This window comes from Physeter macrocephalus, chromosome 14 (assembly GCF_002837175.3).
Source record: "Physeter macrocephalus isolate SW-GA chromosome 14, ASM283717v5, whole genome shotgun sequence".
Taxonomy (NCBI): domain Eukaryota; kingdom Metazoa; phylum Chordata; class Mammalia; order Artiodactyla; family Physeteridae; genus Physeter; species Physeter macrocephalus.
The window spans coordinates 24586280-24599216 of record NC_041227.1 but is presented as its reverse complement, the minus strand read 5'-3'; the positions used below and the strand labels follow the sequence as shown (position 1 = coordinate 24599216).

Here is a 12937-nt window from a genome sequence, read left to right as displayed (position 1 = left end):
CCTTATCACAGATAACAGAAGTGAGGCACAGGAGGTGAAGTCACTTGCTACAGGTCACTCGCCGAGTTGGTGGCAGAGCCCAGGAGCTCTGGCTTCGGGGTCCATAGCCTTAAGCAGTACACTCTGCGCACTGTCTTACTTGGTTCCGACTGTAACTCAACAATGCCAGGTATGATGCCCCCCGTGCCATAGTAGAGGGCACAGCAGCTTCAGAGGTTTGAAAAACTTGCTTGTGGTCACATGGTCAATGGGTAGAGAAATTGAGATCTTAACCCAGGTTTTTTAACTCTAAAAACAGAATTCTTTCTGTTGTCCAGACTGCCTTTTCCAGAAAGGTTCATTTGGGCTGTCCAAGGGCTGTGCTCCTGATTATCGTGTTGGTGGAGATTCATATCGTGGCGGGGCGGGTGGGGGCATGTCTGCGGCAGATGTACTGGAGTATAACATCAGACTCGCTTAGAGGGTCCACTCAGCTTGTTGCTCGTTTAGTGTGGCTGGCTGTCTGCTCCCAGCTTTAAAAATTAAAATGAATACTTCTGTATTAGAAATGAGCCGTTCCAGGCCAGTATGTCCTCTTTCTTGGCTTAAATGTATCAATAATTTCTAAATATCAAGAAGTGATACCCACCTTACTTGATCTTCAGCCCCGTTCCTCTCTGTGTATGTTCTTCCTTTCCTCAAGTGAGTTCCTTATTGACCTTACTGAAAAGAAGTGAGTGGTAAGGCATGGTGTAGAGGAAAGAGCCCAGGGGCTTAGCACTACCACAGTCACTGTCATAGGCTAGTCACTATCTGGGTCTGGTTCTCAGCATTGTCATCTGTAAAATGGCAGAGGATGACCCAGATCATTTCAGCAGTGGACCATGCAGATATCTTATTGGTGTTCTTGCCCCCCCACTGGCCAGTCCATCCCTGGGTTTTGCAGACTCACCTGCATAACTAGCCTTCTAAAGGAGGGGGAAAGCGAGGGAGAGATGTAGAGACCTTCATCCAGGCCCCCTCTTACCCTCCCCGCTCTCCTGAGTGGCCTCACCCACTCTTGTCAGAGTGCTACTTTGCACAGCTGAGTGGTTCTCCCCACCGTGGTAAAGCTTGTGGCCCTGCCACTTACCATCTGTATCCCAGCAACTCACAGCTTCTGTCTATAGCCCTGACCTTTCCTCTGACCCTCAGATTTGGATATCTGACTGCCTGCTTGACATAGCCACTTGACATATCCAAACTGAAAAAATGCCTTCAGTCTAAATTTGCTGTTTTTCCCATTTTCCCCCCAACTGGAACTTGGTTGTAGAAGCCTCATAGTCTTCCTGATATGCACCACTCCTCACTCATCCTTTGTGTCAGCCAGCACCAGCCCCCCTAGATTTCACCTCCTCAGTAGCTCCTGAATCTGTGTACTTGTTTCCGCCCTCACTATACCCTCTAATCCAGCCACCATCACCGCCCACTTGCATAGCTGACTGCCATCGCCCCCAGCCAGTTCCGTGCATCTTCGATATTTTCTTCACAGAACAGCCAGAGTGATCTGTAACCAGAATTGGATAATGTCTTCTGCCACCCCTGTTAGAAACCCTTTGTTGGTTTTTGTGGCTCTCTCGATAGAGATCAAACTTCCCGTTGGCCCACAGGCCCCCTGAGGTCCAGCTCCAGCCCGTCTCCAGCGCGCCTCAAGTCACCCTTGCTGTGTACGCTGCAGCCGTACAGGCCTCTTACATTTACCGCGTCGTCCCCCTGCCTTCCCTCCGCCCTCCAACCAGGCAGGGAGCCTTTGTGCGTGCTGTTCCCTTCTGTCTAGAATAGTCTTCCCCTATCTCTTTGCCTAGTTAAGTCTCTCTTCCTTTAGAGCTCACTTCAAGCATTACTTCCTCAGAGAAGCTGTCCTAGACCTACTCCCCCACATCTAGAGCAAGTTCCTCATATTGTACTGTACCTTCTCATTATCCTGATTAATCAGTCTCTTTCCACTAGACCATAAGCTCCGTATGTCTGTTCAACATTATTTCTTCAGAAACCAGCACATAACCAATATCCAGTGGATGTTTGGGAAGGAATGGATGGATGAATGAACGAATGAATGACTAGGCCAAGAGTCCCACATCAAGCGGGTCCACACTGGTAGGCAGCTGTTAGACAAGGCGTGTGTGGGCATTAGTGCCGCCTGTGGGCTTTGGTGGGTCTCCTTCGGCTTGCCCCAGTTCCACCTCATCCCAGTAGAAGTGTTAGAATGGCTCCGAATGAAAGCACCGTTGGGTTTAGTTGACAGGCCCTAACTGCTCGGTGCCTGCTCTTGGGACGTCTGGCAGCAGGTTTATCTGAGGCAGTAGGCATGCAAGGGGTGTGCCAGTTTGTTAAGTTAAAAAGATGTTTTGGCTGAAAAATCTCAGGTGCTGGATTTTACCCTACCTCCCTTCCTCCCTGAACCAGGATCTGAAGACAGAGAAATAAATAGGAAACATTATCTGCCCTTAAAGAGCTCATAATGAGGTATGAGGGTAGAAACTTAACCTATCAACATATTGTGCAAAGTCACATCACTGACATATGAAAAGGTGCAGAAGTGATGCTGGTGATAAAAATAGTATTTGTTGTCTTCCCACTCTGTGCCTGGTGCTTTATTTCTCACTGTAACCCTGTGAGATGGGTACTATTATCCCCATTTTACAGATGAGGAAATTGAGGCTCATTGAGGTTAAGGTACTTACCAAGACTGCTAAGCTAGTCAGTGGCAGAGCCAGGGTTCAGTAGCCCTCTCTTCACCACTGTACGATGCTGCCTCTGTGCAGAGGGCAATCCGAGGAGGGAGTCACAAACTCAGTCCTAAGGAGGTCAGGAAGGGCTTCCTGGAGAGTGGAATAGAAGCTGAGCTTGAAGGGTGAGGAAGAGTTTCCCAGAAACGTGGGGCAGGGAATGGCACTCCAGGCAAAGGAAACGACATGAGCCCCAGAGGCGTGGAATGACGTGGCATGTTTGATGCGCTCTGAAGAGTCTGGTGGTGCTAGAGCACAAAGGGAGAGGAGGGACAACAGGGGCGCGTCAGGTGGGCAAGCCTGGCCTGAACGGGCAGGGTAATGCATTGAGTGCCAGGCTGCAGGACTGCTGAAGGCCCTGCGGGTGGGCCCTGTGTCTCCGTGGCTCTGCTGACCTCAGCAACCTCAGGGCTGAAGCTCTGAGCTCCATCTGTCTCTCTTACGGCAGGAGAGGTGCTGAGAGGGGACCGGATTGTCAACACCCCTTTCCAGGTTCTCATGAACAGCGAAAAGAAGTGTGAGGTTCTGTGCAGCCAGTCCAACAAGCCGGTGACCCTGACCGTGGAACAAAGCCGGCTCGTGGCCGAGCGGATCTCAGAGGACTACTATGTCCACCTGTGAGTTGTCCTCTGCTCCCTGCCAGCCTCGAGTTCCCATAGGGGAGGGCACTGAGGGAGAGGCGGTCTGAGGGACTGAGTGGGGCCTTGGGTTTCCAGCATTGCAGACAACCTGCCTGTGGCCACCCGGCTGGAACTCTACTCCAACCGCGACGGCGATGACAAGAAGAAGGAGAAAGACGTGCAGTTTGAACACGGCTACCGGCTCGGCTTCACGGATGTCAACAAGGTAGAGTGTCTTGATGTGCTCAGAGGGCTGGGGGAGCCACTCCCCAAAGTCACGGGCACTTGGGGCCACAGAGGAGGGGGAAACATGTAGCTCTAGGCTTAGGAAAGATGGGGATGGCCAAGACAAGTTCCTCCTGGTGCCCCCGGCCATGGCCTGTCAAGAAGTCTGAGTGCTGTGGGCTGGGCTCTGGCGGATGCTACACGGGAGGTGGAAGGCGCAGTGCCTAAAAACTCAGATTCCACATAAATATATGATTATATGGATTATAAGATTAACCCCCCCCCCCAAAAAAAAAGGAGTCTGGAATTTCATCAGTATGTAAGAGAGAGAGCTCAGTAGTGGTCAAGAGCATGCAGGTTCCCTGGGTTTTGAATCCTGCCTTCACCACTTACTAGTTGGTGAGTGACCTTAAGCCTACCTCTTTCACCTCTCTAAGCGTTGGGTTCCTTATCTGTAAAATGTATGTTATAGCCATACCTGCCTTTTGGGGTTGTCGTGCAGAGTAAATCAGATAATCTGTGTAAGCACTTTATAGCACGGCCAATGAGAAATATGCTAATGGCATTGATTGTAACAGTGATTCTCTTATATTTGTCATTTTCTAAACTGAACACATATTACTTAGGGAGTAAAGAACAAAAGCATTTCTTTTGAGGCACAATCCCTGTCCTCCAAGGGCTTCTTTCATAACTGGGAAGAGAACTGACAGTGTAAGATCCTGGATCTTAAGTCCCAATCCTGACGGTGCCATTGCTTTGACAGTCAGTGCCCGAGGAGTTCAGAGGGAGCTAATGTGCGTTCAGGTTGTCACGGAGGAGGTGGGCCTTGAAAAACAGGTAGGCTTGAGCTGAGTGCAGTCGGGATGGCATTCTAGTTAAGTGAATGCTGTGAACGGAGTTCAGGGTGGGGACTGTTCACGGGGCAGGGAGGGACCCAGGGAGACCAGGCGAACTAACATATCTGAGAGGGTGACGGCAGCTGGGTATGTTAGGGTGACAGAAGGCCTTGAATACCAGCCTAAGGGGTCTGAACTTGTACCTAGTAAGCCCCACAGAGCCCTGGAGGGTTCATGAGTAGCGGGTTGCTATAAGAGCAGTGTTTTTGGAACACTGGTACAGTTGGGTCTGCTAGATGAGGGAAGGGACCTAATACCTGGCTGGTCACCCTGTGTGATTTTTCCGGTGGTTTCTTGGCTCCTAGCTATTTTGTTCTCTTCGTTGCTCTGTTTTAGATCTACCTGCACAATCACCTCTCGTTCATCCTTTACTACCACCGGGAGGACCTGGAAGAGGACCAGGAGCACACATACCGCGTCGTCCGCTTCGAGGTGATTCCCCAGAGCATCAGGCTGGAGGGTGAGTGGGGAGGTGTGACCAGAGGGGCAGGGCTGGACGGGCCTGGGCTTCACACCCAGGGTCTTTGCACCCTTGATTCCTGAAATGGCTGATAGGCCCCAGTGTGGCATACGGGCCCAGCCAAGGTAGGGTCACTACATTCCCATTAGAGAAGGTGGGGGCAATAGGAGAGCTGACATGTTGTCTCCTGGCCCGGCACAGCACCTTACCAGCTTACCACCACCCAGCCACCCCGCGAGGTAATGTGCTGATTATGATAGGAACCAGAGGCTCAGAGAGGTCAGTGGCTTGGCCAAGACCAAACAGCAGTTTGGGGCTTTGCTGGGCCTATCACAAGAACCAGCCAGCTCAAGAGCGAAGGGTTGAAGAACAAGGGGCAGGGGTACCGACAGAGCTGTTGGGCAGTTGGTTTCAGTGTTTCTGCTCCTCTGTGTGAGTGATTGGCATAGACTAAACTTGGCCCCGGGTGAACAGCTGTGCAGGAATTTGAGAGCCCAGGCCCAGCCCTGTGGGCCTGACAGGATCTGGTCGGCCTCACCTTGCCTGGCAGCCCGAGCTCACCACAGGGCGCACTTCCATTTAGCATGCCTGGCCTTTTGTCCACAGTGGTGGTGAGTTTCTGGAGTTTTTTTAAGCTGTGGCACCTCGTAGTCAAACAAAGTCATACGCAGAAGTCTTATGTGAAACATAGACCCTGCACTTTCGGGGCATCATACTGCCTCTCCTCCCGTCTGTGTCATGGTTACAGCTTGACATTTACTGTGTGAGTGTTCGACAGCAGCTGCTCCTCCACTGGCTCTTCGAAGTTAGAGCCCCTGTCTCCTTTTCTCACCACTTTCTCTCCAGCACAGTACCTGGCACATAGTAGGTGCTTATTTATTGTATGTTTGTTGGTTGAATGAATGGACAGGTAGCAGGATGAACAAATGTGTAAATGAAGGAAGGAAGCATCTGAGTGATTGAATTACTAAAGTGCCGGGACTCTGGGGACTAAATGAGTGAGTGAACGTATGAGAGAGTGAGTCAGTGTTGTTTTTGCCTGTTGAATGGGACTGATTGAATGAGCAAATGAATGTTTGAATTGAGTGAGGGAAGAATTCGTTTGACTAAATAGGGACTCAGACCCCTCCCCACACACACCTCTCTGCAGCCCCTAAGGCCCTTTGGAAAGTCAGGGCTCTGGGAAGCACAGTTTTTTGTTTCTTTTTTGTTTTTGTTTTTTCATCTTTATTAGATTATAATTGCTTTACAATGCTGTGTTAGTTTCTGCTGTACAACAAAGTGCATCAGCTCTATGTATACCTATATGCCCTCCCTCTTGGGGCTCCCTCCCACCCTCCCCATCCCACCCAAGGGAGCACAGTTTTAAAGCTCTAGTTGCCAGCTGTTCTCCCAGCCACTGCTCCGCAGCACGCTGCCTCTGAGGGCACCCGCAGAACAGTCCCTGGGTAGTGGCACCAGCCCTTGCAGGAACAGACTGAATCTCTGTCTCTCACAGACCTCAAAACAGACGAGAAGAGCTCATGCACCCTGCCTGAGGGTACCAACTCCTCGCCCCAAGAAATTGACCCCACCAAGGAGAATCAGCTGTACTTCACCTACTCTGTGCACTGGGAGGTGAGAAGGGGCTGGAGCCCACAGCAGGGGAGGAGGGCTCTGGTCCGAGCAGGAGTTGTCAAGGTGGAGGCCTGACTCTCAATTGCTTCCTCCCCACCGCCAGGAGAGTGACATCAAATGGGCCTCTCGCTGGGACACTTACCTGACCATGAGTGATGTACAGATCCACTGGTTTTCTATCATTAACTCCGTCGTGGTGGTCTTCTTCCTGTCAGGTGAGAGAGCTGTGGGTTGGAGGGTGGAGAGGACAGGGGGTGAGGGATGAGGGACTGAGGTGTCACATCACTCCCAGGAGACTTCTAGGGTATTCTTGGAGCCAAGCATAGGTCCAAAACAGACATTAGGGCTCTGTGCAAGGCATCAGTACACAGAGGTAAACAAGATTCACCCTCTACTCTGGAGAGCTCCCTAGGGGAAGACTGTGCCGCCTCTTCACGCACACCTTCATTGACTCATTCAGCAGTGTTTGGTCGTTGCTTATCCTGTTCGGGCCCCATGCCGCGTGCTAGATACGGTGTTGAGCAAGCCCAACCCAGTCTCTGCCCTCACGGTCTGTATTCTGGTGGCAGGAGAGAGACAGAAAAGCACAGAAGTAGTGGGGTTCCAGATAGTGCTAAGTGCTGTGAAGCATATGCATGGCTATTGAGGAAAGGGTGAAGGCTGCTTTAGAGAAGACCTCTCTGAATGAGGAGCCACCATTCAGAAACCTAGGGAAAGACGGTTCCAGCAAGGGTCATGGCCCTGCAGTGAGACAGGCTTGGTGAGAAGCCAGATGGCAAGAGGACAGTGAGCAGGGTGAGGGTGGTTGTCAGAGGTAGAATGAAACTGATCGTTTCAGTATCAGGAGAAGTAAAGATAATGCGTCTTTATTAAACATTTACCCAGGGGCCAGCTGCTGTGCTAATAAACACTTTACATGCATCCCCATCCTCGCAGCCCCATGAGCTAAGCCAAAAAGTGTTAAGTTAGCTCAAGGTCCTACAACCCATTGTCTTAACCACTACACTGTGCTGCCTAGATAGGTAAACAGGGTGCTGTGCAAGTACAAATTGGGGTGCCTCTGAACCGTTTGGGGTGTTGAGAAGAGAAGATGTCTTGAAGTGTGAGTAGGAGTCAGGACAGAGTGGGGCATTCGGGTAAAGGGAACAGCCTGGGTTACAGGCACGCAGGTGAGAGAGAGATGGGGCTGTGACCTGATAACTAAAAGCAACAAATAACCAGAGGCAAGTGAGAGGCGAGCCTGGGAGGAGGTGAGGCTGGAGAGGCTGGAAGGACCAAGCCCTGGAGGAGCTGGGATGCTGTTCTCCCTGGAATACAAGCGGTGTCCTGTGACTGCCTCCGCCCATCCCAGCAGCTCATTCTTCCCCCTCCTTGGGGGGTGACCCTCTGTTTCCCCTGCCCTGTAGCTGGGGTGGAGCTATGCCCAGGAGAGAACCTGAGGCGGCTGCATAGCCAGTTCCCACTAGAGGAAGCCACGCGTGCCCGGAGGGCAAGCAGCACAGAAGACTCAGTTGGCCGTGCTGACGACTCCTCTTCTTCCCCGCCCCTGTTTGTTTCAGGCATCCTGAGTATGATTATCATTCGGACCCTCCGGAAGGACATCGCCAACTATAATAAGGAGGATGACATTGTACGAGGTCTTGGCTGGGGAGGGATGGACTTGCAGAGGGAGGGCAGTCTAGCAGTGGGGCTCTGGGCCTACCAGACCAGGACGCGCACGTGCACGCACGTGCCTGTGTGTGTGTGTGTGTGTGTGTGTGTGTGTGTGTGTGTGTGTGTGTGTTATCATTCATAGCGTAAACCAAGTATTGAAAAGGAAAACAAAATGTTTAATGACCCAAAGTGATGGGGATAAGGCTTTCTAATTTCCAAGCATAAAAACAATGGAAGAAATCACAGAAAGAAAACTGGATTAATTTGACTTTAATCCTGCATGTTAAGATATATAAACAACAGAAAAGTGAAATGGCAAAACAATATATGCAACAAATTTTTAAAAAGATGATAGTTAAAAGAACTGGTATAAAATCTCTAAAAAAAAAAAAAAACACTAAAGTCTCTAATGTGATAATGAACAAAAAATTTACAGACAAGGAACCATACATGGCCAGTAAACATGTGAAAAACTGTTTTACCTCAGGGATAAGCCCCCAACATGCAGTGTCAAACAGTCATGAGAAGACAGTTTTGGACCTTCAAATTAGCACAGATTCGTATATATAGTACTAATTGCCGGCAAGGTTCATGTGAGATAAGCACCTTTTCATGCCACCCGTGCAAGTGTAAACTGGTAGATTTCTGAAAAGTTATTAATTGGCAGTACATAGCATGAACTGCCAAATAGTTAACTTGTTTGTTTGTTTTGTTTTGAACTTTTGGCTGCACTTTTAACTTTTGGTGCGGCCTGTGGGATCATAGTTCCTCAACCAGGTATCGAACCCTCACCCCCTGCAGTGGAAGCACAGAGTCTTAACCACTGGACCACCGGGGAAGTCCTAGTTAACTTGTTCTGATCCACTATCTTCTAGAATTTTCCTAAGGAAAGCATTAAAACCACAAAAATTTGGTCTAGAAATATTTATTGTAGCTTTTTTTATCATTTAAATAACCTGGAAATTGCCTGATATTCCATAATAATGGATTGGTTATATTATGGTACAGCCACACAATGAAAAATTGTACAGACGTTAAAATAGTAATTGTAGAGAGTGTTTAGTGACATAAGGAAATGCTCATGACCGTACGTCAGCTTAAAATAACAAAGTATTGTTACACAGTAAATACAGTATTTTATTGTTAAAAATTATATATACGTATGCACATGTACATACATAAAGGACTAAAGGAAATATGTCAAAACAGTGGTATTATTAAGTATATAAATCATTTTCTCTATCTTTCTGGTTTATTTTTTAATCTATGAATGTTTATGAGTTTTATATTTTTTGTTCAGTCTTTCTGGATTTTTAAAAAATGGTCTACAATGCTCATTTACTACTTTTTGTTCATTTGAATATCATGCCGTATATCAAAAAAATTTTTTTTACTTATTACACAAGGAAGGACACATACAGACATACCTCAGAGATATTGCGGGCTCAGTTCCAGACCATCACAATAAAGTGACTATCACAGTAAAGGGGGTCAAACAAATTTTTTGGTTTCCTAGTGCATACAAAAGTTATGCTTATACCATACTGCAGTCTGTTAAAGTGTGCAGTAGCGGTATGTCTAAAAAAAATACCTTAATTTAAAAATACTTTAGTGCCAAAAATGCTAACCATCTTCTGAGCGTTCGGCAAAGTCCTAATCTTTTTGCTGGTGGAGGGTCTCACCTCAGTGTTGATGCTGCTGACTGCCGGGGTGTTGCTTGCTGTAGGCTGGGCTGGCTGTGGCGATTTCTTAAAATGAGACAGCAGTGAAATTTGCCAAATCAATTGACTCTTCCTTTCATGGACAGTTTCTCTGTAAACAGGCAATGCTGTTTGATAGCATTTTACCCACAGCAGAATTTCTTTCAAAATTGGAGTCAGTCCTCTCAAACCCTGCCTCTGCTTTATCAACCAAGTTTATATAACATTCTAAATCCTATCTTGTCGTTTCAACAATCTTCACAGCATCTTCCCCAGGAGTAGGTTCCGTCTCAAGAAACCACTTTCTTTGCGTATCCGTGAGAAATAACTCCTCATCCGTTGAAGTTTTATCACGAGATGGCAGCAGTTCAGTCCCATCTTTAGGCTCCACTTCTAGTTCTCTTGCTGTTTCCACTGCATCTGCAATTACTTCTTCTTCGGAGGTCTTGAACCCCACAGCTCCGTCCATGAGGGCTGGAATCAGCTTCTTCAAAACTCCTATTAGTGTTGGTATTTTGACCTCTTCCTATGAATCACGAATGTTCCTAATGGCATTTAGAACGGTGAATCCTTTCCAGAAGGTTTTCAGTTTACTTTGCCCAGATCCATTGGAGGAATCACACTCTGTGGCAGCTATAGCTTTATGACATGTATTCCTTAAATAATAAGACTGCAAAGTCAAAATGACCCCTTGATCCATGGGCTGCAGGATGGATGTTGTGTTAGCAAGCATGAAAATAACAGTAATCTCATTGTACATCTCCAGCAGAACTCTTGGATGACCAGGCGCATTGTCTATGAGCAGGGATATTTTGAAAGGAATCTTTCTGAGCAGTAGGTCTCAACAGTGGATTTAAAGTATTCAGTAAATCATGTTGTAAACAGATGTGCTATCATCTAGGCTTGTTGTCCCATTTCTAGAGCACAGGCAGAGTAGGTTTAGCGTAGTTCTTTAGGGCCCCAGGGTTTTCGGAATGGTAAATGAGCGTCGGCTTCAACCTAAAGTCACCAGCTGCATTAGCCTCTAATGAGAGTCAGCCTGTCCTTTGAGGCTTTTAAGCCGGGCATTGACTTCTCCTTTCTAGCTATGGAAGTCCTAGATGGCATCTTCTTCCAATCGAAGGCTGTTTCGTCCACATGGAATATCTGATGTTTAGTGTAGCCACCTTCTACATCAGCACTTGCTGCTTTACCTTGCGCTTTTATGTTATGGAGATGGGCTTCTCTCCTTAAACCTCATGAACCAACCTCTCCTAGCTTCAGACTTTTCTTCTGCCGCTTCCTCACCTCTCTCAGCCTTCCTAGACTTGAAGAGGGTTAGGCCTTGCTCTGGATGAGGCTTTGGCTTAAGGGAATGTTGTGGCTGGTTTGAGCTTCTATCCAGACCACTCAGACTTTCTCCATAACAGCAATAAGGCTGTTTTGCTTTCTTATCATTCCTGTATTCACTGGAGTAGCACTTTTAATTTCTTTCAAGAACTTTTCTTTTGCATTCACAACTTGGCTAATTATTTGGTGCAAGAGTTCTAGTTTTCAGGAATCTCAGCCTTTGACACATGTTCCTTGCTAAGCTTAATCATTTCTAGCTTACACACTTAGAGGCCATTGTAGGGTTATTAATTGGCCTGATTTCAATATTGTTATGTCTCAGGGAATAGGGAGGCTGGAGGAGAGGGAGAGAGATGGGGGAACAACTGGTTGGTGGAGCAATCAGAACACGTTTACTGATTAAGTTTGCCATCTTATATGGGCACAGGTCACGACACCCCAAAACAATCGCAATAGTAACGTCAGAAATCACTGATAACGGATCACTATAACAGATATAATAATAATGAGAAATTTTGAAATGTGACAGTTACTAAAATGTGACTCAGAGACACAAAATGAGGAAATGCTAATGGAAAAATGTTGCCAATAGACTTGCCTGATGCAGGTTGCCACAGACCTTCAATTTGTAAAAAAATACAATATCTGCGAAGTGCTGTAAAATGAAGCACAGTAAAATAAGGTGTGCCTATATTACTTTTATAATTAGTTACAAAATAATAAATTGCTTCTAAAGACACCACTCAAAAACTATCACAGTTAACATTTTAGTGTGCTGTTTTACATTATTTTTCCATGCATTTGGTTTGTGGAATGTGGAGAGGAGATTTTCCTTTTATATAGCTGTAAGCCCATGTTTGTGCCCTCCTTTTTCCGTGTGACAGTTCTCTGGGAAGTACGTTCTCATGTCACTTATACTCCTGTGTCAGAGTGGAGCTGGTTGACACCTGAGGGACCCTCAGCCCTGGTCAGGGATGTGGGTCCTTGGGGGTGGTCCCTGCAGGAGCTGCCTTGTCCGGAGCCCAAGAAGATCCTCACTTTCTGGCCCTTTGCTGCAGGAAGACACGATGGAAGAGTCCGGGTGGAAGCTGGTGCATGGCGACGTCTTCAGGCCCCCCCAGTACCCCATGATCCTCAGCTCCCTGCTGGGCTCAGGCATTCAGCTCTTCTGTATGATCCTCATCGTCATCTGTGAGTAAGCCCAGCAGGGGTGGAGGTGGGGTGGGGGTTTGGGGAGGGGGAGCTGTGGTCACCAGAGCAGCACAGGCCTGAGTCCGAGAAAAGGGTGGGCTTCCCTTCCTGGGGCGGGGGTGCATGTCAACATCGCTGGGCCAGACAGAGCCGTCAATCCCAGCAAGAGGGCTGGTCCTCTCAGCCACAGGCCCTGGTGATTTGCTCCTCCTCAGATCTTTCCAGCACCATCAATAGCCCCCGACATCCACACCACCAGTGAAGCCACATATCAGCACTCTGAGGTTGGCCTCCTTTTGCAGTCGGGCATTAAGTGACTTACCCATTTCAGCACCAGGATTAGGACTGGAATCAGGTCTTTTTTCTCAGAAAACACCCCCCCCAAAATGAATATATAGTAGTTACAGGCAGTTCTGAAATCAATCTGCCTAAATTTTTTTTTTTTTTTTTACCATTTTAACTTCTTTTTTTTTTTTTTTTTTTTTTTTTGCTGACATGT

The 12937-nt window shown here is 47.7% G+C and overlaps 1 protein-coding gene across 1 annotated transcript in view; it reads left to right on the top strand.

Moving 5' to 3' along the window:
- The window catches only part of TM9SF4 (transmembrane 9 superfamily member 4), a 58541-nt gene that overhangs the window by 31240 nt on the left and 14364 nt on the right, over positions 1–12937 (top strand). The window contains exons 4-10 of the mRNA XM_007122338.3: positions 3196–3364; positions 3464–3593; positions 4825–4948; positions 6447–6565; positions 6669–6780; positions 8125–8195; positions 12306–12438. Of these exons, the coding sequence (XP_007122400.1) occupies positions 3196–3364; positions 3464–3593; positions 4825–4948; positions 6447–6565; positions 6669–6780; positions 8125–8195; positions 12306–12438 (858 nt within the window). The remainder of the gene's footprint in view (positions 1–3195; positions 3365–3463; positions 3594–4824; positions 4949–6446; positions 6566–6668; positions 6781–8124; positions 8196–12305; positions 12439–12937) is intronic.